The 27,899-nt window shown below is 39.0% G+C and overlaps 2 protein-coding genes across 3 annotated transcripts in view; one reads left to right on the top strand and one right to left on the bottom strand.

The window, feature by feature from the left end:
- APPL1 (adaptor protein, phosphotyrosine interacting with PH domain and leucine zipper 1) overlaps positions 1-4,556 on the top strand; it is a 43,542-nt gene extending 38,986 nt beyond the window's left edge. The window contains exon 22 of the mRNA XM_034997942.1: positions 350-4,556. Within this exon, the coding sequence (XP_034853833.1) occupies positions 350-496 (147 nt within the window). The 3' untranslated portion in view covers positions 497-4,556. The remainder of the gene's footprint in view (positions 1-349) is intronic.
- ASB14 (ankyrin repeat and SOCS box containing 14) lies at positions 54-27,770 on the bottom strand. 2 transcript variants are annotated; one of them, XM_034997945.1, is made up of 11 exons: positions 27,690-27,770; positions 27,024-27,153; positions 25,227-25,282; positions 24,648-24,779; positions 24,396-24,554; positions 21,264-21,509; positions 18,691-18,862; positions 17,683-18,226; positions 9,937-10,090; positions 8,999-9,199; positions 54-427 (listed from the first exon to the last, which is right to left on the bottom strand). In XM_034997945.1, exons 2-10 carry the CDS (start codon positions 27,143-27,145, stop codon positions 9,021-9,023), a joined length of 1,764 nt encoding a protein of 587 aa, XP_034853836.1. In that variant the 5' UTR covers positions 27,146-27,153; positions 27,690-27,770; the 3' UTR covers positions 54-427; positions 8,999-9,020. The 2 variants fall into 2 exon arrangements, with proteins under 2 accessions (XP_034853836.1, XP_034853834.1); XM_034997943.1 differs by having other exon boundaries at positions 27,676-27,767.
- Positions 27,771-27,899: the final 129 nt, after the last annotated feature.

The raw sequence follows: 27,899 nt of genomic DNA, 5'->3' as shown, positions 1-27,899 counted from the left end.
GTCGGGCTCCCTGCTCAGCGGGGAGCCTGCTTCTCCCTCTCTCTCTGCCTGTCTCTCTGCCTACTTGTTCTCTCTCTCTCTCTGTCAGATAAATAAATAAAATCTTTAAAAAAAAAAAATGGAGAAGAGGGCAATGTTGGCTTTTACAGGATTTCTAAAATGGTGCCAAAATTCACTTTGGTGTCGCACGGGTTGTATGTAGCCTTTGTTTTCAGTAAGTTGCCAGAATTATGCATAAATGTTTATGACAGGAGGATTGAAGTGGCTCTCAAGTATGTATTTTAAATGCATAGTTTTGCATTTGATTGCAAACAATAAAACTTAGTTTCTTTTCTGTCTTTTCTACTAGGACTTAGAAGAACAAAGTCGGTTGATAGCTGCTTCCAGTAGACCAAACCAAGCCAGTAGTGAGGGGCAGTTTGTTGTCCTTAGCAGTAGCCAGTCAGAAGAGAGTGATTTGGGAGAAGAAGGAAAGAAAAGAGAGTCAGAAGCATGAACTTATCCTTGCTTTTTGGTTGGTATTCCCCCCTTGGAATTTATTGACAGTTTCTGTGGTGAAATGGCACAAGGTAACAACTATGTTGAAATATCAAGGAGACTAAAGTTTATATTTGCTTGTTTGTTTTAACTTCATTTTTTAAAATAAGATTGATCGTGATCACTTAGGTTTGCATTGATTTTTTTTCCTTAAAAATAATATACTATGCAGTAACATCAAATTCCACGTGTCAAAGAGAAACCTGTTCATCTCCTTGAAGTAGATTGCTGAGGAATTACACTTGCTCAAGCCTTTTTTCCTTCAAATTGTGAACTTATCTTGCATTGTAATTGGCTCTGACCATAAGAAACCTTTTATTCTTCAGCTTCAGATATTCATGGATATGCTCCCTCTTCTCATTAGGAACATTTTTGCTGGCAGTGAGGAAGCTTTCAACTGAATCAGTTCAAAACCCTTTATACAGAGAATTCTACAAGTTTGCAAATATTTTAATTATTAAATGTGCAATAGAACTTTTATATAAAATAATTAGAAAAAAGATTTTAGACTTAAGGTTTCAAATTGTGGCAGGTGGTACTGTGATTTCAGGGCACTTTCTTGGATTGCTCACATTTCTCTGATGTGAGCAATTTCTTCTTTCCCACCTGATGCCAGTGGGAAAGAAGCTTAAGTGTCTTCAGTTCAAGATTGATACAGCCCGTGGCATTTAATTATCACATTCTTAGTTCTCAGGTTGGGACTTGAATTATTGCTGCAGAGCAGTAATGATTAAAATAAGATTTTGGAATTTATTAAAAGGGATTTTTTTTGTTCAAGTACATTTTAGATTAGGACTTAACATGTAAAGATATTGTTACAGGATAACACATCGTATTTTCTGCATTGCGTGAAATAATTTTTATTGAAAATCAAGTGACATTTCAAAAGAAATTCTGTAACAGTTGTTTCCTGCTTAAAGTAAAAATGCCCAGAGTTTAGTTTAGAAAATGTAATCTTTTAAATTTCAGACTGATATGCACAGTATTTTCATAATTCCATGTTTTGATAAAATACTGATCACCACTTTATATCCACAAAGGCAAATAACTAATATATGAGAATAGAATAATTTGCACTAATTATTGTAAATACTTGTACTCTCCAATGAGTAAAAGGTCTAATTCCATGAAAGATTGAAAGGAAATTGAATGTTTGGTTTAAGAGTGACCAAGGAAGGATTTTAGTTTGGTGCCAAGGTTAAAATGACATTTCCCTACTGCCATGTCAAAACTTGATTTTTTTTTTTTTAACATTGCTGATAGAAATTATGTTTCCTTTGTTTCACATGTAAAACTATATAGAAACAAGGTAAATATATTGAATAAAATACATAGTCATACATCTAAAATTTTCAAGAGATTAGCCACTCCATGACTAATTATATAAGGGAAAAGCCCTTTGTTCTTTGATACAGTCTTGTCTTAGTTCTGAATGAGAGACGGCATCTATTTTAGCTCTCACAGTACAGTGTGGCTGTTTCACACTGTGCACACTGCTTTCTGTGGAAGGGGATAATTACATATAGGATCAGGATATTCTTCGTATCCATGTGCCAAATGGGAATAATGATTACTTGATAATCATTATTTTGAAGATTATATTCACAAAACATACAGTAACAAAATAGACCTTTATGGAATACTTTTTGAAGAAAGTTGACTTTGTGCTTACTTTGGGAATGCTTTCACAGTAGTTGGTGTATCATTCCTTTGGTAGAAGTTGAAATTTCTGTGGTCAGCCCTTGATTAGTCATGGTAGGCCCTGCTTTTAAGATCTTTTTGAGAATTAGTCAGCTCTCTGTTTCATAAAGTCTTTTGTTTATGCTATTAAGTTGTCACCTCACTTAGTTCAGATGAAACTTGTCACCCTACAATGAAGGCGGTCAGCTTTAGGAGGCAGTTTTACTAGGCCGGTGCTGTGCCTGGTAATGAGGTGCTGCCCTTTGTTAGTTCGCTGGGTCAAAGTGAAGGCTAGAGCCAAAGGCACTGGCAGACTTCAGGTTGCTGGATAGACCTGTAGTTCCTTTCAAGTCCTGTTTTGATAGGACTTTCTACAATAACACATCCATTTCCACAGATCAGACCAAAGAGCCTTCCGACACCAAATAGAAATCGTGTGTGGGAGTAACAGTTTTAGATATTTCAACTTTTGGTCCATTGCTATAGGACTATACGAACTTTGCATACTGCACATATTTAGGCATCAACTTTAAAAAACTTGCCTTTTTGTTTGAAGAAGGCTGCCCGTGGGTTTCTGCATAATGTTAAAGCTGATCTTGGTTTGTTACCCTTTGAAATCCCTTCTGGCTCTTGAGTGCTTTGATGGTAATTGAATTAGAATTTGGGATAGTTTTCTCCAATTCAAACTTACACTTGATGGTTTTAGAAATTAACAAAATTGATTCTTTAAAAGAAAAAAGTCTACCTAATTCAGCTATGCACTCTGCTACCTATAAAAACAGTACTTTTGTAACGATGGTAATGAAGTCGATAGGAAACTAATTATACTGCTTCTCCCTTTAAAAATTTTAAAACTGTTAACAAAGGACTGAACAGAGTCCCCAAAGCCAGTCTAGTTTTTGTCATTTCTACAATGATTAGTTTGTGTTTAACTTCAAAAGAATTCTCAGGCCCTAGGGGTGGTAAAATTATTACTTTTATGCTTGGGAAAAGGGTATTAGGGTATGCATAACATTCTATGTAACATAGAGTCTTGTAAAGGCATCTGAGTTAATTTTGAGTTATGTGTAGGAACTACAAATATTTAAGATTTGAATCTTACTGTAAATGCTGACAGACCCTAAGATCCCGTGTATTGCAAAACCTGCTACCTGAATTAATAAAATGAAAATACTAACATTGGTTTTGACAACAACCTCCTAGTATTCAAATTGTACTTTAAATATTCAAACACACTGATTGTAGCAAGCAAGCCTTTCATTTTATTTTAAGCAACTTTGGCTTACTCTTCTTTCATGAATTTTGTTCTTCTGCATTAATAACACCTAAAGATTTGAAACTGGAACTATATACTACACTTTTTAACTAGTCTCTTGTGGCTGTACTCATGTAATTTACTTCAGCTAATATGAGAACTGGGATTAAGTTATAACTAATGTGCAAAACCGCTTTGTATATTTGGTGATTTTGTAATGTTAGTGAATTGGTTCTTATCTCACTGATACTATTAATCATGCATATATACAATTAAAAATCATGCTACATTTCCCTTTAGAATTGAAGAGCTCAACTTTATGTAATGGTGGTATACATGTGGGGTGGAGAGCTTATTTTTTTCATTTTGTCAAAGTAGGTATTCTCTGACAAGGCTTCAGGATATATGCTTTTAGGAGATTTTTAATGTATAATAAAGTTCATGATTTTTGTATAGTCTTTTTTGTATGAAGTATTTGATATATACTCTGAATTTTATTTCTTCAAGTAATTCCAAATGATGCTTGTGAAACAAATGGACTTTTTCTTATGTTATGACACTTATAATTACACATCTAGCCCCACTGCAATTCCATAACAGCTAAAATGAAAAAAAAAAGTCACTTAACTGAGAATACAAATTCATCACTAGTGACTTTTTTTTCTTTTAGAAAAACAGACTTCTCAATAATTACCCTAGACATGTTACAGACAATATATACTTGCTATGGTTGGCCCTATTCAAAGAAATACATATGTTTAAAGGGGCAGGTTATTGTGTACACCAGCTTAAGTGGGCTTGGCCTGTAATTTTAATACCAATACATATTTGTCCCATGTGCTCTTTATACTTTCCTATAACACCAAGTTCTTTTCTTCTGGGAGTTTCTGTTCTAATTTGTTTTTATAAAATATATATACTTTTAGAAGGTCCAGAGTGGATGAAACTATAGAATTATGTAATTTATCTAAGTGCATGTATATCCTAAATATATTTGTATATTGACATATCTATAATCCACTACTCACTTATAAATGGACACCACAATTTGACTAAAAAAATAAAAATTATTCATGCCAGCAAATTTTGCAAGTTTTTAATGTGAAAATTATAATTTTACGTCTGTGCTTACTGAATTAGTCTGTATAGCCATGAATCCCCACATCACAAAGAAATCCTATAACTTCAGTTTCCCTAAGATGGACTATATTATGCTAAAAAAGTATACTAACATTAAACATAAACAACAAGGCTATGTTGACTGGGTCTGTGGTGAAAATGGACCTCCATCATCCTACCTACCACTGTGTTCTTAGTGATGTGCCATCTAAATGCTACACAGGGGTGGCTGAATATATGTCTCCTCAGTTTCTTTCCTCATTTTTTCACATATAGAAACCTGTACTTACCTGCAGCATAGAACATATAGAAATAAAAATTTAGCCAACATTCTGTAACTGGTATCACAGTTCTAAGAGGGACATTTATAGCAATACAGGCCTGCCTCAAGAAGCAAGAAAAATCTCAAAAAACGTAACCTTACATCTAAAGGAACTAGATAAAGAACAAACAAAACCCCAAACCAGCAGGAGGGAAATAATAAAGATTAGAGCAGAAATAAGTGATGTAGAAACAAAAAATAGATCAATGAAACCAGGAGCTGGTTCATTGAAATCAACAAAATTGATAAACCTCTAGCCAGCCTCATAAAAAAAAGGTCCAAATAAAATAAAGAGAAGTAACATCACAGAAATATAATTGTAAGAGATTATGAAAGATTATATGCTGACAAATTGGACAACCTAGAATAGATAAATTTTTAGAAGCATAGCCTACCAAAACTGAAACAGGAAGAAATAGAAAATTCGAACAGACCAATTACCAGTAAAGAAGATCAATCAGTAATAAACTCCCAATAAACAAAAGCCCAGGACTAGATGGCTTCAGAGGTAATTCTACCAAACTTTTACAGAATTAATACCTACTCTTCTCAAACAAGTCCAAAAAATAGAAGAGGAGGGAAAACTTCCAAATTCATTCTATGAGGCCAGTATCACCCTGATACCAAAATCAGATAAAGACACCATCAAAAAAGTGAAAAACAGGCCAATATCTCTGATGAACGTAGATGCAGAAATCAACAAAATACTAGCAAACTATCCAACAATACATTAAAAAAAATCATTCACCACAATCAAGTGGGATTTATTCCCAGGATGCAAGGGTGGTTTGATATTCACAAATCAATCAACATCATACATCACATCAATAAGAGAAAGGATAAAAACGATTTCATCTTAATAGATGCAGATGTTGACAAAGTACAACATCTATTCATGATAAAAAACCCTCAACAAAGTAGGTCTAGAGGGAACATACCCCAACATAATAAAGGCCATATATAAAAAACCCACAGTGAACTCAATGGAGAAAAACCAAAAGCTTTTCCCCTAAGATCAGGAACAAGACAAAGATGTCCACTCTCCCCACTTTTATTCAACATAGTACTGGAAGTCCTAGCCACAGTGGTTAGACAACAGAAAGAAAAGGCATCCAAATTGGTAAGGAAGAAGTAAAACTTTCACTACATGCAGATGACATGATACTGTATATAGAAAGCCCTAAAGACTCCACCAAAAAACTGCTAGAACTGATAAACGAGCTCAGTAAAGTTGCAGGATACAAAATCAATGTACGGAAATTTGTTGCATTCCTCTACACTAATAATGAAGCAGCAGAAAGTGACTTTAAAAGAAAGAGAGGCAAACCAAGAAACAGACTCTTAACTATAGACAATAATCTGATGGATACCAGAGGGGAGGTGGGTAGGGAGATGGGTTAAATAGGTGATGGGGATCAAGGAGTGCACTTGTCCTGGTGAGCACCAGGTGATGTATGGAAGTGTTGAATCACTATACTGTACACCTGGAACTAATATTACACTATGTTAACTAAGTGGAATTAAAAAAAAAAAAAAAACTTAAAAAAAAGCCCACCCATTTACAGTTGCACCAAAAATAACAAAATATCTAGGAATAAACTTAACCAAAGAGGCGAAAGACCTGTCCTCTGAAAACTATAAAACAGGAAATTGAAGATGACACAAAGAAATGGAAAGACATTCCATGCTCATGGATTGGAAGAACAAATATTGTTAAAAAGTCTATACTACCCAAAGCAGTCTACAGATTTAATGCAATTCCTAAAAAAATACTAATAGCATTTTTCACAGAGCCAGAACAAAAAATCCTAAAATTTATATGGAACCACAAAAGACCCTAAATAGCCAAAGCAATCTTGAAAAAGAAAAAACTGGAGGTATCAAAATTTCAGGCTTCAAGTTACATTACAAAGCTATAGTAATCAAAACGGTATGGTACTGGCATAAAAATAGCTCAATGGAACAGAATAGAAAACCCAGAAATAAACCCACAATTAAATGGTCAATTAATTTTTAACAAAAGAGGCAAGAATATACAATGGGGAAAAGACAGTCTCTTCAAGAAATGGTGTTGGGAAAACTGGACCACTTTCTTACACCATCCACAAAAATAAAATGGATTAAGAACCTAAATGTGAGATCTGAAACTATACAAGTCCTAGAAGAGAGCACAAGTAGTAATCTCTGACATCAACTACTGCAACATTTTTCTAGATTATGTCTCCTAAGGCAAGGGAAACAAAAACAAAAAAATTATTGGGACTACATCAAAATAAAAAGATGCACAGCAAAGGAAACAATCATCAAAACTGAATGGCGGCCTACTGAATGGGAGAAGGTATTTGCAAAGGACACATCCAATAAAGGGTTAGTATCAAAATAGATGGAAGAACTGATACAGCTCAACACCCAAGAAACAAATAATCCAATTAAAACAATGGGCAGATGACATGAACAGACATTTCTCCAAAGAAGACATACAGATGGCCAACAGACACATGAAAAGATTTCCCTCACTTATCAGGGAAATGCAAATCAAAACTATAATGAGATTCCTTACACCTGTCAGAATGGTAAAAATCAAAAACACAAATGTTGGCAAGGATGTGGAGAAAAAGGAACACTTGTGCACTGTAGGTGGGAATGCAAACTGGTGGAGTCACTCTGGAAAACAGTATGGAGGTTCCTCAAAAAGTTAAAAATAGAACTACCATATAACCAATAATCACACTACTGGGTATTTACCCCAAAAATACAAAACCCTAATTCAAAGTGCTATGTGCACCCCTGTTTATTGCAGCAATATTTATAGTAGCCAAATTATGGAAGCAGCTCAAGTGTCCATCAATAGATGAATGGATAAAGAAGTGGTATACATACACAAAGAAATATTCAGCCATAAAAAAGAAAAATCTTGTCATTTGCAACAACATGGATGGATCTAGAGAGTATAATGCTAAGCGGAATAAGTCGGAGAAAGAAAAATACCATGTGATTTTACCCATATGTGGAACTTAACAAATGAGCAAAGGAAAAAAAGACAAACCAAGAAATAAGACTCTTGACTATAGAGAACAAACTGCTGGTTACCAGAGGGGAGGTGGGTGGGGGGATGGGTTAAATAGGTGATGGGGATTAAGGAGTGCACTTATGATGAGCACTGAGTGATGTATAGAATTGTTGAATCACTATATTGTACATCTGAAACTAATATAACACTGTATGTTAACTATAAGGCATTAAAATAAATAAATATGACTGCTTCGATCAGTGAGCCCGTCTTGGGTGTTTAGGACTGCACTAGGTTCAGTATAGAATCATAAGCCACTTGAAAACACTTTTAATTTCTATTCCAGTGATAACAGCTAATAAATGGTAACCCTTAGCCAAGGTTTTGTGGAAAGAAGGACCGCAAGTTTCTCATTAATGATGACATTGCAATTGAAAGTTCTGTTTCCGTGAACCAAAACACCCCACTTCAGTGCAGGGTTCTACAAGTAAACAGACACTTAGCTGGCCTTGAGGCTTTCGCACAGGAACAGCTAACTTGCAGGTCAAGTACTGGGGTCAGTATTTTATTCAATGTAATTACTAGGACATTTTATGTATGTACTTCTCTATAAAAAGAATTAGTTATCTTGAATTATTAAATCTCTTGTTTTGACAGAAGTGTAGTTTATACATTTAATGTAAAATCAATACAGAGTGAAAACTGATGTATTTCTGCTAATTGAAATTTTAAGGCTTGGGTTTAGTTTTTTAATTTATTTGGGGGGGGGGGTGTTATTTTTTTTTTTTAACTGCCTTTCAGAATGCTTTTGAAAAGCAGTATCAAGTCCAAGTTGGGACTTGAATTCATGATCCTGAGATCAAGACCTGAGCTAGGATCAAGAGTCAGACACTTAACTGAGCCACCTGGCACCCTAAGAAGTAATATTAAGCATATTAAGAAAGAATAGAATAGTAATATCAGTATTAAGAAAGAATGTAGACTGCATTGAGATTTTAGTTGGTAGGAAAAGTGAGAAATAATGAATCCTATGTAACAAGTCAAACTTCAAGAAATACAGCTTACAGAATTATACCTTTTCATCCAGAACGGTTTGACTACCAGGTTCCTGTGAAAATTCCTTGTCCATAAAGGTCATATTCTTTGTAAAGGACATAGGCTTTGAGACGGTTTGGTAATGGAAGGAAGGACATGAAGACCGGGCAGCGCAGACGTAAGCGCCCCATACACTGCCGGATCTTCAGGCGGCACAGATGTCTGAGGGGTCGAGGGTTTGCTAAAACGAGAGAAACACACATTATCTGAAGGAAAAAGAATTGCTTCATTTGTTAGTGATGTTAGGGTTTAGTCAGCAAATGTGTGTTAAACTTAAGCCACCCAAATTTGCATCTGCGGTGTCTAAATGGAAAAGGTAACAGGGAAACAGCCTTCCCTTCTCCTTGCAGTCCTTCGTGTCGACGTGATTTCAGAACCAGGCCAAGCTAGGAGTCCAAAGGCTGGCATCAGTTGTGGGTCTGAAGTCCTTAAATCTACGTGAATTAACCATCCCCTCGCCTTGCCCTGTACCTCAGGGTTAGGCTTAGAACTAAAGATCACCACCCTGTGGAGAAACTAGATAAAAGAAATTCTCCTTGACTGATGTGCTACTACTGTGAAAGAATGTGGTTTGAAGGGCCATTTGATATTCTCTGCAGGCTTTGATTTTACTTTTTCTCGTCCCTGTTTTCATTGCCATTTCATAGCTTCTAATTCCTGTATCTGCAGTGTTCCATACGATTAGGAGAAAGGTATTACCTGCCATATAATATGTGATTGCCTAACAGAGTTTATCTCCTGGGAAATGGTGAAAAGTACAAATTAAGTGATAAATAGTAACTGTTTCTAGATAGGAATAGTATTTTCCTTGGTTTAAGGAAAGCTTTTAACCAGAAAGGAATGTTTTACAAAGCAAATAAGAACGTAAATACCTAGTAGTATTTTGGGTAAGAATCTTCTACAGGAAAGGATACTCACTCAAGATCAAGTGGATTTCTGACCAGAGCCCCTGTTTTTGGAGCACAGCTTTCAGCTTTGAACAGATTTGAACCTGATCGACATAATCAAGCATCACTCGAACAACCTCCCCAGAGAGATGTTGCAGCCACGACAATGTTATTACTTCACAGAACTGGGAAGGAAAATTGGAACTATGAAAGTAAATGAGAAACTTAAGAATCGGTGGGGTTTCGAGCACTCAACTCACAGTCGGGAACCAAGGTCTCAAGTCCCTCATTTATAAACTAAGGCATCGAACAGGGAATTATCTTTTTTTAAGATTCATTTATTTGGGGGGGGGCAGAGGGAGAGAGAATCCTTAAGCAGAATCCCCACTGAGCACAGAGCCTGATGTGGGGCTCGATCCCAGGACCCTGAGATCATGACCTGAGCTGAAATCAAGAGTCAGCTGCTTAACTGACTGAGCCACCCAGGTGCCCCAAGGAAATTATTTCTTAGCTCTAACATTTGGAAAAATATTTACTACTGTATCTTCAGAACTATGTAAGATGTAACCAGGGCGTGAAAGAGATAGTTACCTAATACCTGTCGTCCCCTTTGGTTGGCCACATGGCGCTCTGGAATAAAGATCACCTTTCCAGCTTCCTTGCACTTAGACGTGGGCCACCTAACTAAGTTCTAGCCAGTGAGGTGAGAGTGGAAGTGTGAGCAACCCCCAGAATGCACTTAAAGAAGAGCAACGTGTGAGCTGCTGCTTTCTGCCTGCCTCCTGGCTGGCTGGAGTGTGGCTGCAAGTTTCTCTTGTGATCGTGGAGCTGTCCAGATAGAAGGCTGTTTATCTCTGGCCTTTACTTATATGAGTGGGGAATGAGCCATCTTACTAAAGCCACTCTCATTTTGGGTTTTCTATCATTCATGCCTGGGATAAGATAGTTTCTGTCTGTAGGTAATTTACACACTCCTAGCCATCTCCTACATTAATTATAACCTAAAAATAATATACAATATTAAACCATATGTTGCCTTTCACTTTTTAGAATTGATTCAAAGTGCTTTCTCCATTTCACTGTTTTATTTTTGTTTTGATTTTAATATGAACTCAGGTATTTCTAGTGCATCTACTATCTAGTAGTAGGTAGTACTACTACTACTGTGCTAAGCACAGATCTCTAAGCTGAGGAAAGTGGTGAGCAGGAGTTTACACTGATGTATTTGTGGAGGAGACACAATCAGAAAATGTTAAGATAATTTCAGAAAGTGGTAAGTGCTATAAAAGAAATGGGCAGCATAATAAGATTAGGGATGACAACTACCTTAGATAAGGTAGACAGGAAAGGAAGGGCCTCTTTGAGGAGGTAACACTTGAAACCTGAAAAGTGGCAGCTTTTTGAAAAGTTGGGAGTGCGCTCTAGTTGGGAGAAATAGAAGTGACCAGTTAGGGGGGAAATAGGAGACTGGTGTGATGAAAGCCAGGAGGAAAATGTCACAGGAAGAAGGAGGTGGTCGAGTCTAAGATGGTGGAGGAGTAGGAGACCTTAGTTTCATCTAGTCCCAGGAATTCAGCTAGATAGCTAACAAATCATTCTGAACACCTGTGAACTCAACCAGAGACCTAAGAAAAGAATAACTGCAACTCTACAAATAGAAAAGTGACCACTTTCTGCAAGAATGACAAGACAGAAAAACTCACCTCAAAGAAAAGAACAAGAGGCAGGACCAACTGCCAGGGTCCTAATCTGCATGGACAGAAGTAAGAACTCTATTGAAACTAGAGTTGAGAATAGTATAAAGAATTCTAGCTGGGCTTGAAAAAAAACGCATAGGAGATACTACAGAATCCGTTTCTGGAGAAATAAGAGAACTAAAATCTAATCAAGTTATCATCAAAAAGGCTACTAATGAGATGCAATAAAAAATGGAGGCTCTATCTGCTAGGATAAATGAGGCAGAAGAGAGAATTAGTGATATAGAATACAAAATGATGGAGAATAAAGAAGCTGAGAAAAAGATAAACAACTACTGGATCATGAAGGGGGAATTCTAGAGGTAAGTGATACCATAAAGTGAAACAATATTATAATAATTGGGATCCCAGAAGAAGAGGAAAGAGAGAAAGAGGTGCAGAAGGTATATTGGAACAAATTATAGCAGAGAACTTTCCTAATCTGGGGAAGGAAACAGGCATTCAAGTCCAGGAGGCACAGAGAACCACCCTCAAAATCAATAAAAATAGGTCAACACAGGGGCGCCTGGGTGGCTCAGTTGGTTAAGCGACTGCCTTTGCCTCAGGTCATGATCCTGGAGTCCCAGGATCGAGTCCCACATGGGGCTCCCTGCTCGGCAGAGAGTCTCCTTCTCCCTCTGACCCTCCCCCATCTCATGCTCTCTCTCTCTATCTCATTCTCTCTCTCAAATAAATAAATAAAAATCTTTAAAAAAAAAAAAAAAGGTCAACACCCTGACATATAATAGTGAAACTTGCAATTCTCAGAGACAAAGAGAAAATCCTGAAAGCAGCTCTGGACAAGAGGCCTGTAACCTACAAGGGTACAAACATTAGACTGGCAGTGGACCTATCCACAAACCTGGCAGGCCAGAAAGGACTGGCATTATATATTCAGGGTGCTAAATGGAAAAATACGCAGCCAAAATTACTTAATTGAGCTAGATGTCATTCAAAATAAAAGGAGAGAGAAAAAGCTTCCAGGACAAACAGAAACTAAAAGAATTTGTGATCATTAAACCAGCCCTGCAAGGAATATTGAAGGGGATCCTTTAAGTGAAAAGAGAGCCCAAAAGTAACACAGACCAGAAAGGAACAGAGACAATATACAGAAACAGAGACTTTATGGGTAATACAATAGCACTAAATTCATATCTTTCAATAGTTACTGTGAATGTAAATGGGCTAAATGCCCAATCAAAAGACACAGGCTATCAGATTGGATAAAAAAGCAAGACCCATCAATATGCTGTCTGCAAGAGACTCATTTTAGACCCAAAGACACCTCCAGATTGAAAGTGAGGGGGTGGAAAACCACTGATCATGCTAATGGACTTCAAAAGAAAGCTGGGGTAGCAATCCTTATATCAGACAAATTAGATTTTAAACCAAAGACTATATTAAGAGATGAGGAAGGATACTATATCATAATTAAAGGGTCTATTGAACAAGATCTAACAATTGTAAATATTTATACCCCTAACATGGGAGCAGACATTATATAAACCAATTAATAACAAAATTAAAGAAACACATTGATAATAATATAATAATATCAGGGGACTTTAACACCCCCCTCACTGCAATGGACAGATCATCTAAACAGAAGATGAACAAGGAAACAAGAGCTCTGAAATGACACACCGGACCAGACGGACTTCACAGATACATTCAGAGCATTCCATCCTAAAGCAACAGAATACACATTCTTCTTGAGTGCACATGGAACATTCTCCAGAACAGATCACATACTGGGTCACAAATAGAGTCTCAACCAGTACCAAAAGATTGGGATCATTCCCTGCATATTTTTGGACTACAACGCTTTGGAACTGGAACTCAATCACAAGAGGAAATTTGGAAAGAACTCAAATACAGGGATGCCTGGGTGGCTTGGTTAAGCGTCTGCCTTTGGCTCAGGTCATGATTCCAGAGTCCTCATGCAGCGGGGAGCCTGCTTCTACCTCTGCCTGCCACTCCCCCTGCTTGTGTGTGTGCGCACACGCATGCATGCTCTCTCTCTGGCAAATAAAAATCTTAAAAAAAAAAAAAGAACTCAAATACATGGAGGCTAAAGAGCATCCTACTAAAGAATGAATGGGTCAACCAGGAAATTAAAGAAGAATTTAAAAAATTCATGGAAACAAATGAAAACAAAAACCAACTGTTCAAAACCTTTGGGATGCAGCAAAGGTGGTCCTACGAGAGAAGTATATAGCAATACAAGTCTTTCTCAAGGAACAAGAAAGGTCTCAAATACACAACCTAATCTTACACCTAAAGGAGATGGAGAAAGAACAGCAAATAAAGCCTACACCCAGCAGGGGAAGAGAATTTATAAAGATTAGAGCAGAAATCAATGAAATAGAAACCAAAAGAACAGTAGAACAGATGAAAAAAACTAGGAGCTGGTTCCTTGAAAGAATTAGTAAGATTGATAAACCCCTGGACAGAGTTATCAAAAAGAAAACAGAAAAGACCCAAATAAATATAATCATAAATGAAAGAGGAGAGATCACATCCAACACCAAAGAAATACATTATAAGAACATATTATGAGCAACTTTATGCCAACAAATTAGGCAATCTGGAAGATGGATGCATTCCTAGAGACGTATATGGAAACAGGAAGAAATAGAAAACCTGAACAGACTCATAACAAGCAAGGACATTGAAGCAGTAATCAAAAATCTCCCAACAAACCAGAGCCCAGGGCTGGATGGCTTCCCAGGGGAATTCTACCAAACATTTAAAGAAGAATTAATATCTATTCTTCTGAAACTGATTTAAAATAATAGAAATGGAAGGAAAACGTCCAAACTCTTTTTATGAGGGCAGCATTACCTTGATCCCAAAACCAGACAAAGACCCCACCACAAAGGAGAATTACAGACCAATATCCCTGATGAACATGGATGCAAAAATTCTCACGAAAATACTAGCCAATAGGATCCAACAGTACATTAAAAGATTATTCACCACGACCAACAGGGATTTATTCCTGGGCTGCAAGTTTGGTTCAACATCTGCAAATCAATGTGATACATTACATTAACAAAAGAAAGGACAAGAACCCTATGATCCTCTCAATAAATGCAGAAAAAGCACTTGACAAAGTACAGCATCCTTTCTTGATTAAAATTCTTCACAGTGTAGGGACACCTGGGTGGCTCAGTCAGTTAAGCATCTGCCTTCAGCTCAGGTCATGATCCCAGGGTCCTGGGATCGAGTCCCACATTGGGCTCCCTCCTCAGCAGGAGGTCTGCTTCTCCCTCTGCCTGCTGCTCCCACTGCTTGTGTATGCTCTCTCTCTGACCAAAAAAAAAAAACTCTTCACAGTGTAGGGATAGAGGGAACATACCTCTGTATCATAAAAGCCATCTACAAAAAGCCCACAGAGAATATCATTCTCAATGGAGAAAAACTGAGAGCTTTCCCCCTAAGGTCAGGAACATGGCAGGTATGTCCACTATCACCACTGCTATTCAACATAGTATTAGAAGTCCTAGCCACAGCAGTCAGACAACAGAAAGAAATAAAAGGCATCCAAATCGGCAAAGAAGAAGTCAAACTCTTACTCTTTGCAGATGATATGATACTCTATGTGGAAAACCCAAAAGACTCCACCCTAAAATTGCTAGAACTCATACAGGAATTCAGCAAAGTGGCAGGATATAAAATCAATGCACAGAAATCATTTGTATTCTATATACTAACAGTGAGACAGAAGAAAGAGAAATTAAGGTGTCAATCCCATTTATAATTACACCAAAACCATAAGATACCTAGGAATAAATCTAACCAAAGTGTCAAAGGATCTGTACTCAGAAAACTATAGAATACTCATGAAAGAAATCGAAAAATGTTCCATGCTCATGGATTAGAAGAACAAATATTGTTAAAATGTCTATGCTACCTAACAAACAATGAATCATGGAACACTACATCAAAAACTAATGATGTAATATATGGTGATTAACATAACAACAAAAAAACTTTAAAAAATGTCTATGGTATCTGGTCAACTAATCTTTGACAAAGCAGGAAAGAATATTCAGTGGAAAAAAGACAGTCTCTTCAACAAATGGGGCTGGGAAAATTGGACAGCCACATCCAGAAGAATGAAACTGGACCATTTTTTTACACCATACACAAAAATAAACTTAAAATGGATGAAGACCTAAATGTAAGACAGGAATCCATCAAAATCCTAGAGGAGAACACAGGCAGCAACTTCTGTGACCTTGGCCACAGCAACTTCTTCCTAGAAACATCACCAAAGGCAAGGGAAACAAAGGCAAAAATGAACTATTGGGACCTCATCAAGATAAAAATCTTTGGCACAGCAAAGGAAACAGTTGAGAAAACCAAAAGACAACCAACAGAATGGGAGAAGATATTTGCAAATGACCTATCAGATAAAGGGCTAGTATCCAAAATCTATAAAGAACTTATCAAACTCAACACCCAAAGAACAAATTATCCAGTCAAGAAATGGGCAGAAGACATGAACAGACATTTCTGCAAAGAAGACATCCAAATGGCCTACAGACACATGAAAAAGTTTCAACATCACTCGGCATCAGGGAAATCCAAATCAAAACCTCAATGAGATACCACCTCACACCAGTCAGAATGGCTAAAATTAACAAGTCAGGAAACGACAGATGTTGGCGGGGATGCGGAGAAAGGGGAACCCTCCTCCACTGTTGCTGGGAATGCAAGCTGGTGCAGCCACTCTGGAAAACAGTATGGAGGTTCCTCAAAAAGTTGAAAATAGAGCTACCATACGATCCAGCAATTGCACTACTGGGTATTTACCCCAAAGATACAAATGTAGGGATCCGAAGGGGTACATGCACCCTGATGTTTATAGCAGCAATGTCCACAATAGCCAAACTATGGAAAGAGCCCAGATGTCCATTGACAGATGAATGGATAAAGAATATGTGAGAGAGAGAGATATATATATTTATACACACACACACACACAAACACACACAATGGGATACTACTCAGCCATCAGAAATTTGAAATCTTGCCATTTGTAAACAATGTGGATGGAACTAGAGGGTATTCTGCTAAGTGAAATAAGTCAATCAGAGAAAGACAACTATCGTATAATCTCATATGTGGAATTTAAGAAGTAAAACAGAGGATCATAGGGGAAGAGAGGAAAAAATAAAACAAGACAAAATCAGAGAGGGAGACAACCATAAGAGACTCTTAATCATAGGAAACAAACAGGGTTGCTAGGGGGTGGGGGGATGGGGTAACTGGGTGATGGACATTAAGGAGGGCACCTGATGTAATGAGCACTGGGTATTATATAAGACTGATGAATCACTGACCTCTACCTCTGAAACTAATAATTCATTATATGTTAATTAATTGAATTTAAATAAAAAAAATAAGTAGAGGTGGTCAACTATTTATTGTGATTCCTTTTTCATCAAAAAGGTGACCAAAGAGGGGCGCCTAGGTGGCTCAGTCAGCTGAGCATCTGCCTTCGGCTCAGGTCATGATCTCAGGGTCCTGGGATTGAGCCCTCTGTCGGGCTCCCTGCTCAGTGGGGAGTCTGCTTCTCCCTCTGCCCTTCCCCCTTCTCGAGCTCTCTCTCTCTCTCTCAAATAAATAAATCTTAAAAAAAAAAAAAAAGGTGACCAAAGAGACCTATTTAATCAAATTTTAGAGCTAAAAGAGATAGCCAAGAACCAAGGGGTATGGGTATATCAGTACCCCAGAAACGTTTTAGCTAGGTTACTCACCCCTTCAAAGAAAAAGCGTCATTAGTTTAGAAGACCGCATTTTTAAAACCTTACTCAGATGCTACTTCATTTGTGAAATTCCCTAGGTAAAGTTAAATCACTTTCCCTCTGAGCGGTTTCTGTACCTTTTACATCTCTTTATCATGTCTATTTTACATATTAAAATCTTTCCAACTATGAGCTTCTGGAAAGAATGGATGGAGCCTTATCTATTGCTGTAGTTCAGGGCCACCAATAATGACTATATAAGTTGATACAGTACTGTGCACTTACCATAGTATCTTTGATAACTGTAGATGTCCAGCCTTCAAAAGTATAGCAAGGATGAACCTTGTCTCCATGAGGACAATCAAAGCATCGCTCTACGTCATACCCGTAATTCAACAGCATCCTGAGCATGACTTCATCTTTCAGCGTGTATTGCAGTGCTGATGGGAAATGTAAAGGGTTGACTCTGCAGAAATAATTGACGTTGGCCCCATGCCGTAGCAGCAGACTTATCAGCTCATAGTTGCCCATCCGTAGGGCTATCTGGAGGCAGTTAACTGGGTCTTGGTTAGGCAGAGCTCCAGCACTCAGAAGCAGCTTAACTGAAGAGAGGTCACCATTTGATACGGCAAAATACAAAGCTGACTTCCTGTGGTCATCATAGTGTTTGCGAATTCTCTGATCTAGCATGAAATTTACATCAAATCCCGCCTGGATGAGGAGTCCCAGGCATTCGGGGTGTGCCCCGGCTGCTGCACAGTGGACGGGACTGATGCCACTCCGCTTAATGGCAGCAAGATCCGTCACTGGAACCAAAAGCTTTAGGGCTCTGAGAAAGAATTTCAAAGTGCATTTAAAACATTGTTTTTGTTAAGACACAGCATTAACCTGTTTACTATGGTTTTATACTAGTACCAGATGGTATTCGTATCAGGTGGCATTAGGACCCCCCAACCAAAAAGTACATAATCCCTGTATCCAAAAGCTCAGATACTTAGTAAAGTTAAATGAAACTACTGTCTAGATACAAAACTCGGAATTAGCCTAATCAGTGAGACCTGGGGTTCCCCATATTGCCCAAGGACCTGGTAATAAAGTAGTTTTATGTCTCGTTCATGGCTACAGAGGATGCCTGCCTTCACCACTTTCTAGCTGGTGGAGAGTTTCCTATCTTTAGAAGGGTTGTTGGAATTCTAGGATCAGAGATGAAGTAATACAAAGTTCCCAGAAGCTGCCCCGAAAACCCCCCATAGCTCTTACTATTTCTATCAGCACTAATGTCAGTGAACTTACAACAAGTGGCCTCTGTCAGCTGCCACATGAATGGGCAGGTGGCCTGAATTCTTGGGGATGTTGGCATCAGCTCCATGCTCTAGTAGAAGAGCCACAGAGTCTGGATTTCCTCCACTAGCGGCCTCAAGTAAGATGGAAGAAGAGTCTGAGGCCTGACCAAGAGCATTAGCTCCTAAAAGGAGAAAAAGTCTTGTTATGCAAAAAAAGTCTTTTCCACTGTATTGCTTATGCATTCTTAATATACCAGCACTACCCAGAAGCAATTATTAAGAAGCCACTTCAGCAAAGCACCGCAAATCGAAGAAATAAATGTACCTCCTGCTCTCAGCCAGTTTATAATGTAGTTGGGAAAGGAAGAAATGGTGCAGTCTCTAACTTATGAGTAAGTTGGCTTTCAGAGGAATTTTATAAGTTATTTGTTTGGAACTTGAAGATTCCAGGAGAAATAATTTTATAAAAGGTGATTTTATTTCCAGACCCACCTATAAAAGCCCACTTACCCCATACTTATATATAAGATGGTACCAACAATCCTGTTGGACAGTAGCACCCGGCCATCTGTTGATGTCATGGTGGAGAATGGCATTTCTCCTGTTTTAACATGTTCTTAGCGGGCTGTTCATAGCAAGACACACTGTAGTTGGTTGTAACTCTAAGCTGGGGACTTAGAGCTAACAGGATACATTGTAGCACCCACAGGACGCTGAGTGCCATGTGATGGTGTGGATGGTAAGAGTACAGTATAGGCAAAATGTCCTCAGTTCCAGATTTTGAGGGGAACTGGATGGTGAAGGAAGGAGAAAGGTGTTTTGGGTCAGTTCCAGAAGGCCTCTCAGTAAAATGGGTTTTGAGGAAAGAGTAGCCTTTGGAAGGACAAAGGGCAAAGGGAGCATCCTGGGCACATTCACAGCACATATAAAACAGAGATAGTGGCTTTAAATTAGTGGAAACTCCACAGTCATCAGAATATATTGGCTGCCCAAGAACCCCATTCCTAGAATGCATGAAGAAAGGTCTAATAAGCCTCCATGGAAAGAGTGGTCATTATATACAGGTTCCTCTATGTGCATAATTTCCAAACTTCCCATCAACCCTAACAAGTAGATGCCAGTATCTCCATTCTAAAGATGAAAAAACCGAGGTTCGTGGAGGTTAGGTGACTTCCCCAGAGATGCACAGCTGGCAAGCAAGGTAGTCAGGATTCACATGCAGGTGGCCCAGACCCAGGGCCTGTTTCTATGAGGCCCTGTTGCCACTCTAGGAATGCAGGGTAGTGAAGTAGTGTGACTCGGAGTGAGACAGATGTGGGTTCAAATCTTGGCTCTGCCATTTCCTAGATGTGTCACTTTGTGCAAATTACTTCATAAGGGAGTTACCTCAGGGAAATACCTCACTGAGGTCAACTGATGCTGGTTTCTTTTAAGAGTTAAGGATTTAAAACCGGGTGCCTCTCCTCTTTCGTTGCTTTTTTTTTGTATAGATGAAGGATCCAGTGTTTACATGACTTTAGACAGCTCTGATATTGCTTATTTAAAACATCTTACTTAAAACGTCTTATGGCCAATGATTGAAAACTACAACAGCCTCCCCTGTATGATGGGAAAGTTCCAGGTAAGTCTTAAAAAGCAGAAAGTTGTTCTTAAAAACAGGAGACTCTGTAGTCTAGAATATTGGAGACCAAGACCATATATTGTTAAAGAAAGAAATAAGGCTTCTGGACAGGAAGGAGAATAAAGAAAGTAAATCTAATATTGGGACTTTATTAAATCTTGGTAAAGATTTGCTTCTTTGACAAAAAGCTCTAGATCGTACATTGCTTCATCAATGGAGGGTCTCCTCAAAGACAATAAATGCCAAAGTTCTCTGAGCCAAGGTCTCTGCCAGTTAAATCAGGATCTCGAATTGGCGGCCGGGGAGGGTGTGTTTACAGGAAGTCCTCCAACTGGTATCATCCCTAGCTCTCTTTCCTTAGGTGTAAAATGAGGACAGTGCCTACTTCATAGGGTTTTAGAAGATCACATGAAGCAGCGTAGGTAGCTTAATGGATGGTACTTAGAAAGTACTCAATAAATCTAAGTTGCCTTCCCCTTCTCTCAGCTGTGGTTATTACCGGAGAGAGAACTGGGACCCAGAGAGAAGCAACCAGGAAGCAGTTCCTAACAACGGAAACATTTGATAAGACACTGGACTGCCCCATGACTTAGCTTAGCAGAGACAACCCATAGGGGGTGGTGTGGGGTCTTTTGTTCTGTGAATCTAGAGAAGCACAACACATAAAAAATTAAACTAAACAACAAAAAAACCCCAGCCATCCTCCGCATGGTTGGGGAACATTATATAAAAGAGTAACCTGCATCCTAGTAATCTTATGGAAATTACTTCACATCGAAGGAGAAATATTCAATCTCTATTTTAGGCCTTTATTAGCCAGTATTAAGACATGCTTTCATCAAATATTTATGTTAGGCTTAAATAAAATGTTAACTTCTATTATTCTGAAGCTCTCCATGAAAAGGAGGACGCTTGCATCATGTTACCCCTTGGGGCTGTGCTGACAGTATAGAAAATCTTGCCTTTCTGCAGTAACATTTCCATGATTTCAGTGTGTCCACTTTGGGCAGCAAGAGCCAGAGGAGTGAATCCGTAGGAGCTCTGTGGGTCAGGGTGTGCCCCAGAAACCAACATCAGCTTCACTATGTCCTGCCTGCCCAGTCTGGCTGCTTCGTGGAGAGCTGTCCTTCCATTGGTACACCGCAGATTCACGTCTGCCCCAGAGCTGATCAGCAAGGCGGCCATCTCATAGGAGTTGCGCAGAACAGCTGGGAAATTAGAGGTGAAACAGGCATCATGTTGACTGGGAAATTATGGGCACAGTAGCTTATTAGCCAGTGCCCCTCGGGCTTCTTAAGGAGCTCTTCCTACCTACTCCCATGCACCAGCATTTTGTGTTTAGGAAACAGATTGTAAAATGAGGCTTATATCCAATAATATTAACAGTGTTTTACATCGATAGCCCACTGGCTTTTCTGTAAGCCATGAACAATTATTGTCTCCTGCCTGCTCATGTGGCTGAAAAACATAAACATATAAAATTTTCATTGATCATTTTTATGTTCTTCCCTCAAGAAAATGGGAACTTAAGTACCCAATATAGTCCTAGAAGTGCTTTTAAGTGCTTTAAACAAAGAAAAACAAACCCAGCAATAATTAGGAAATTATTTTTTATTTTTTTAGAGAGAGACAGAGAGAGCGTGCCCGAGCAGAGAGGCAGAGGGAGAGGGAGAGAGAGAATCCCAAGCAGGCTCCATGCTCAGCTCATAGTCCAACTTGGGCCTCAGTCTCATGACCCCGAGATCATGACCTGAGCCAAAATCAAGAGTCGGACGTTTAACTTACTGAGCCACCCAGGCGCCCCAGGAAATTATTTTTAACCTCATGTTTTGTTAAAATTTTCTAACTGGCTTTTCTGCATTTATGCTGTTATCATTCACATTTGGATGATAATCTTTAAGTCCTTCAAGATTCTGTGCCTGGGTGGCCCAGTCAGTTAAGTGACTGACTCTTGGTTTCGGCTCGGGTCATGATCTCAGGGTCCTGGGATCAAGCCCCATGTCTGGCACCATGCTCAGCTCGGAGTCTGCTTGAACTTCTCTCTCTCTCTCTCTCTCCCTCTGCCCCTCTGGCTGATGTGCAGGCGCTATCTCTGTCTCTCAAATAAATCTTTCAAAAAATATGTATCCATCTCCCTATCCATTTGTTAATTATTGGCACCCACTTGTGTGAGGAGTCTTGCTAGGTGCCAGATGTTGAATCAGTATGAATTTTCTTCATAACCATTTATAATGTGACATGGAAAGTGCTTTAGGACTAGAAATACAGAGTGCCAAGTGTGTTGAGTCTTTCTTAACTCATTGAGCTGGCATTAGTATGCACTTTGATTCTGGAAACTCATATCCTTTGTTTTAGGAAATCATTTTCTTGACTTATTCATTGATGATATATCACCTCCATCTTCTCTGTTCTCTTTCTAGCATTTCTGAGATTCACATGTTGCTCCTCTTAGAGAGTTTCTTTTTCTTTCCTATTTCCCATTTCTTCTTCTGGAAGTTTTCCTAAACTTTATCTCCCAGCATTTGTTTTGAGTTTTATACTTTAGCTAACATTTTTTATTTTCAAGAATATTTTTGTTGTTTTGTTCAATTTTTTTGCAATGTCCTGTTATTTCATTACTTTTCACTAATTTCTCTAACTTGATCATAATTTCCCCCTACATTTTATTTTCCCTCAATAGTCTGTCACGTCCAAGTTGCTTATCTCTGTTGAAGACTTTTCTCAGAGTCTTTGTCGGTCTGCTCATGATGAAATAGTTGGGGACTGAAAAGCTGAATGGGGCTCCTAAACGTTTGGAGTAGCTCTTGGACTGTGTTCCTCACTGTGTATTGATGTGCCTGGGCCATTTTTTGGGGAGCCCCCAATTTCAGTCTCTTTAGTTCTTTCTTTTGGGGTATATCAAATTCCCCAGAGAAGCCTCCTCTTGGAAGGTAGAGTTCTGGCTGTGGGCTTTCTGGAATCCTGGTGGAAGAGGAGGGCTGGGAGGTCTCAGCCTGTGTTTGCTTAATTTCTCCAGTGTTTTTAGTCTGGTACCCCCACCATTGCCGAGCATCCCCCAGTCCAGAGAGTCAGAATTCGGGTGGGGTGGGAGAAGAGATCTGTAGCTCTGGCTACTTGTTCCTTAATTGTGTTCTAGCAATCCTCCTATATTAGCTGCCTGTCCTTCACCTGGGCTCCACGAGATAACCATCACCAACAACTTTTGGGCCTTTTGATATAATTGTGTTGCTTTCCCCATGAGCAAGTTAAGATTTGGCTTTCTTGTCACTGACTACTCATCCACCTGCTCTCCAGGCTTTAAAAAACTATGTTGCTGTCGCCTCCTCTCCTATTCTTCTCACTCTTTTGTATCTTACCTCTTTAAAACAATTTCTTAACTATAATTGTAGTGAAGACTCAGGAGAGAGCAAAATCAGCCATTCTTATTCAATCAGCCATCGGCTGTCTCTTCTTACTCTGCTCACCTCTTATATTTCTTACACCTGAATTCACTGGCTAAGGCACTGTAAAAAATGATTAGCTCATTGGCAGAGAGTTTGCACCAGGCCACCCCATGGGCCAGTCTATAGAAAGCTTCAGGACGGTCAGGTACCCATGTCTGGTCAGTTGGAACCAGAAAGACAGCCCTGCAAATATGCACAAAAAGCTGCCTTGCCATTTGCCACGACATGGACGGAGCTAGAGAGTACTATGCTAAGAGAAATCAGGGGAAGACAAGTACCATATGATTTCACTCATACGTGGAATTTCAGAAACAAAACAAATGAGCGAAGGAGTGGGGGGAAGGAGAGAGAAAGAGGCAAACGAAGAAACAGATGCTTAATAGAGAACACACGGATGGTTACCAGAGGGGAGGGGGGAGGAGAGATGGATGAAATGGGGGATGGGGAGGAAGGGGTGCTCTTGTCATGATGAGCACCGCGTGATGTACGGAAGTGTTGAATCACTATGTTGTTCACCTGAAACTAATATAGCACTGTATATTAACCGGAATTAAAATAAAAACTAAAAAAAAAAAGTTGTCTTTGAAACGTGTGGGCATGGAGGACACTCAGAATCACAGACTGTTTTCCAGAGACAAGGTATCAGTTTACCTGTAAGAAGGGGCGAATTGCCTTCAGAATTCTTGGCATTCGGATTGCAGCCTCTGAGAAGAAGAAAATGGGCATTTTCCAAGAGGCAAGTGCTGACAGCCAAAAAAAGTGGCGTTTCACCGTTGTGCGTGGTTTGCTCCCACATGCTAGGTTTTGAAGCTGAAATAAATCCATTAGCCCACACAGGTTAACATAAATAAGTTTTACATTTATTTCTCAGAAGCATCAGGAAGAGTTGTAAAGGGAATTTACCTTTCAGGGTTATTTCCAAAATGTCCTTATTTAACTGCACTGCAGCCTTATGCAGAGGAAGCCAGCCTATCCCATCTGCTTCATCAAAAGCAGAATGGTGCTTGGTCAAGTGTGACAGTGCATCTCCCTTACCTATTGACAAGTCAAATGGGAACAGATTCACATTTGGCGCACACACACACACACACACACACACAAGGCAGCCCATGCTTCTGAAGTCCACCATCGAGCTTAGTGCACGAGATGACAGAGTTCTAGCCCCACGCTTTATGAGAGACACGTTACAATGGCATGGGACGAGAAGCAGTAAGACCTTTCACTTGCGCTCCCTATCCCCCGGGGCCTGTGCTGCCCCCTTGGGTTTTCACATAGCTCAGTCTGCCCAGGAGCCCAGCAGCGCTCTGCTAAGTTGTGCTGTGGTACTTTCTCATAGGTCTGGAGAATTAGCGGTGGGCCCCACAGTGTTGAGCATTTGGGAGAATCTGCTTCTGGGCATCCTGAACTTAGCGGAGTAGTGGTGCCATGTCAACATCCCACCAAACCAGGAGTTGGAGGGGATAGAATAGGAAGAGTACTTAACTGCCTCTATTGTTTCAATGATCTTCTTGTAGTCCGAGCTCAAAAAGGAATGGAAGCTGCATAGAAAACAAATATATATGTAAGCCCCAAACTGAGGGAAAAACGAAGGCATTTGATAAAAACACAAAGGGTAAAGGCAATTGACATTAGCCAAGGATGAACTTTTATATGAGGCAGTTACTGAGGCTTCATGGAAATACTTCCACAGTATAATGTGACCAGAAACGCACTCCAGGAAAACTGCTCTCCCGTGTCTGTCTTTCTGGGGTGGGGGAGGGGGGCATTCATTATTCCATCTGTCTTAAGCAGCATTTCCTAATTCCTTCAAGTGCCTGACCAAGTCAGCAAGCCTTCCTACGTACCATATAACTCTTGCGAGTCTAACAACTGACATTTATACCTACAGTTAATTTTAATTTTTCTGAAACATTTCAATCATCAAAATCTTATGCCTTTCAACCTAAAATCATGACTTAATTACTGAATGAACTTAAAAATTTTTCATCACAAGGTTAATAGAACAGATAATCTAAGAAACCCAATTTCTTTACAAAACTTTAAAGATGACTTTAAAGATTATTCCTAAATGTAACACAAACATGTAGGAATAGTGTGGTAAAGAAAGTCTAAATAGCTTCAGACTTTGAAGCTAGACTGCCTGCCTCTCACTAGCCCTGGGACCCTGGGTAACACTTACCTGTCTCCTCATCTCTATGTGGGGATAATAGGACTTAACCACATAGGTAATGAGAATCAAATTTAAATGAGTCAAAATTTGTGAAATGCTTAAAATAGTGTGGCACAAAGTGATCAGTCCATGAGTTTGTTACTTTAAAAAAAAAAAACAGTTTTAGTGTACTTCAACATCTCTACATTTAATTATAAAATCTCTTGGAGTTAAAACACATTTATCCAGTTTTACGTCCAGCAGGCAAAAAGAGGTCACCATCCCAAGCAAACAGGGTTTATCACCCCTGAAAAACAATAGTAGCTACTTGGGGGTGAGGCTGCAGATCAGCCAGAGAGCATCTGAGCAGGTGTGCCTGGCTGTGGATGGTCCACCTCTAGCGCGATCCTTTTACACCACGGAGCGACCTGTGGGGTCCTTTCCTAGTGTTGTCATTACAGAACTCTGAATATACACCCTTCAAAAAGGGTTAGTCTCTTCTGGGTTTAAGTTTACATAATTCCTCCTTTTGATTTGAATAAAGACTGGACCTTACCCCATCTTCCCACTGAGGTTGAGGATAATTTTCTATGTGTATTGGTTGGATTTATGCATTCCCTTGGCTCCCCAAAGACAAGATGCATTAGGGTTCTCTAGTGTTTCATATCCTTGTGCATTTTTTCTCATTTCCAGCCTGCAAGTTCTCAGCCAGAGTTGCTGCTAACCTCCTTCAACCGTTTACTCCCTAATTACATTCTGAATTATTTCCAAATTTCCCTGTCTGGCTGGTGAGACATCAAGTCTCATAGATATTTAAATGACAGCTCCTTGGGGCGCCTGGGTGGCTCAGTTGCTTAAACGACTGCCTTCGGCTCAGGTCATGATCCTGGAGTCGCTGGATCGAGTCCCACATCGGGCTCCCTGCTCAGCGGGGAGTCTGTTTCTCCCTCTGACCCTCCCGACCCTCCCCCCTCTCATGTGCTCTCTCTCAAATAAAAAATAAAATCTTTAAATGACAGCTCCTTGGATTTTGACCCTCTCTCCTGTTTTTATCACAACACCGGAACTGTGCTAATGACACGTCTCAGCTGTTGAATACTCACACTACATCGCCACTGAGATACCGTTACCTCTCATCTGCAGATGCCTGCTGTGTAGTCCTCAGCTGGTGAATGTCCTGTAAGCTCTGCTGGATGATGAGCTGGGTATCAAAGTCCTCCTCTGTGTCTTCATCACTGGTGTAATTATCCATGTGGAACGCTGACAGATTTAAAGTCAGAATGAATTAAAAATATTTTTCCAGTTGTGAAAACAAGATATTCAAATACTTAAAATTACAAACAGAATTCAGAGAACTACAAAACTGATAGGATTAAGAAAATGCAAAATTTAGAAAAAATATTCATTAAAATTTTTCCCCATAAATTTAAAGTTTTCTGAACTGCCACAAATTCAACATAAATTTGAAGTTTCCATGAGTAGCTATTTTTTAAAGCCTATTCAGGAAAAACAACCTTTCATATAAAACTTAGGTCAGTGCCATTTTAACCATGAAAATAAGGTCATTTTTTTCTCATTGTAGCACACACCCAAAAGAACATCTTTATGCTGAAAATAACAGTAAATACTAAAAACAAACATATTATAGGACTATATGTACTCTTATAATACAACATGTAACAGTAACAGTGGTAGTAGAAAACAATGTATTTTATTAGGCAATATCTCAATGATTTTAAAAGAACATTTCTGTTTTAGCATAGAATAGGTTTGATCACATACCAAAGACTTTTTACCTTCTGTTATATCCTTTAGGAGAGCACGGAAGTTTTCACTGTCAAAGATTAGCACATCAGAATTTTCATTTATATTTAGGATCTCCACTCCCCCGTAGGGACCATTCCATTAATAGCTTTACTATAAATACCTGATCATAAGACAGTCTGGCATATTCTCCTTGTTTTTTTTACATGTGGTTTAGCTCTCTTTGGAAACATGATCTCTTA

This window comes from Mirounga leonina, unplaced genomic scaffold, assembly GCF_011800145.1.
Source record: "Mirounga leonina isolate KUSES-001 unplaced genomic scaffold, KU_Mleo_1.0 Mir_94, whole genome shotgun sequence".
Classification (NCBI taxonomy): domain Eukaryota; kingdom Metazoa; phylum Chordata; class Mammalia; order Carnivora; family Phocidae; genus Mirounga; species Mirounga leonina.
Note: the sequence above shows the minus strand (reverse complement) of the source record. Positions and strands in the feature narration are given on the sequence as shown.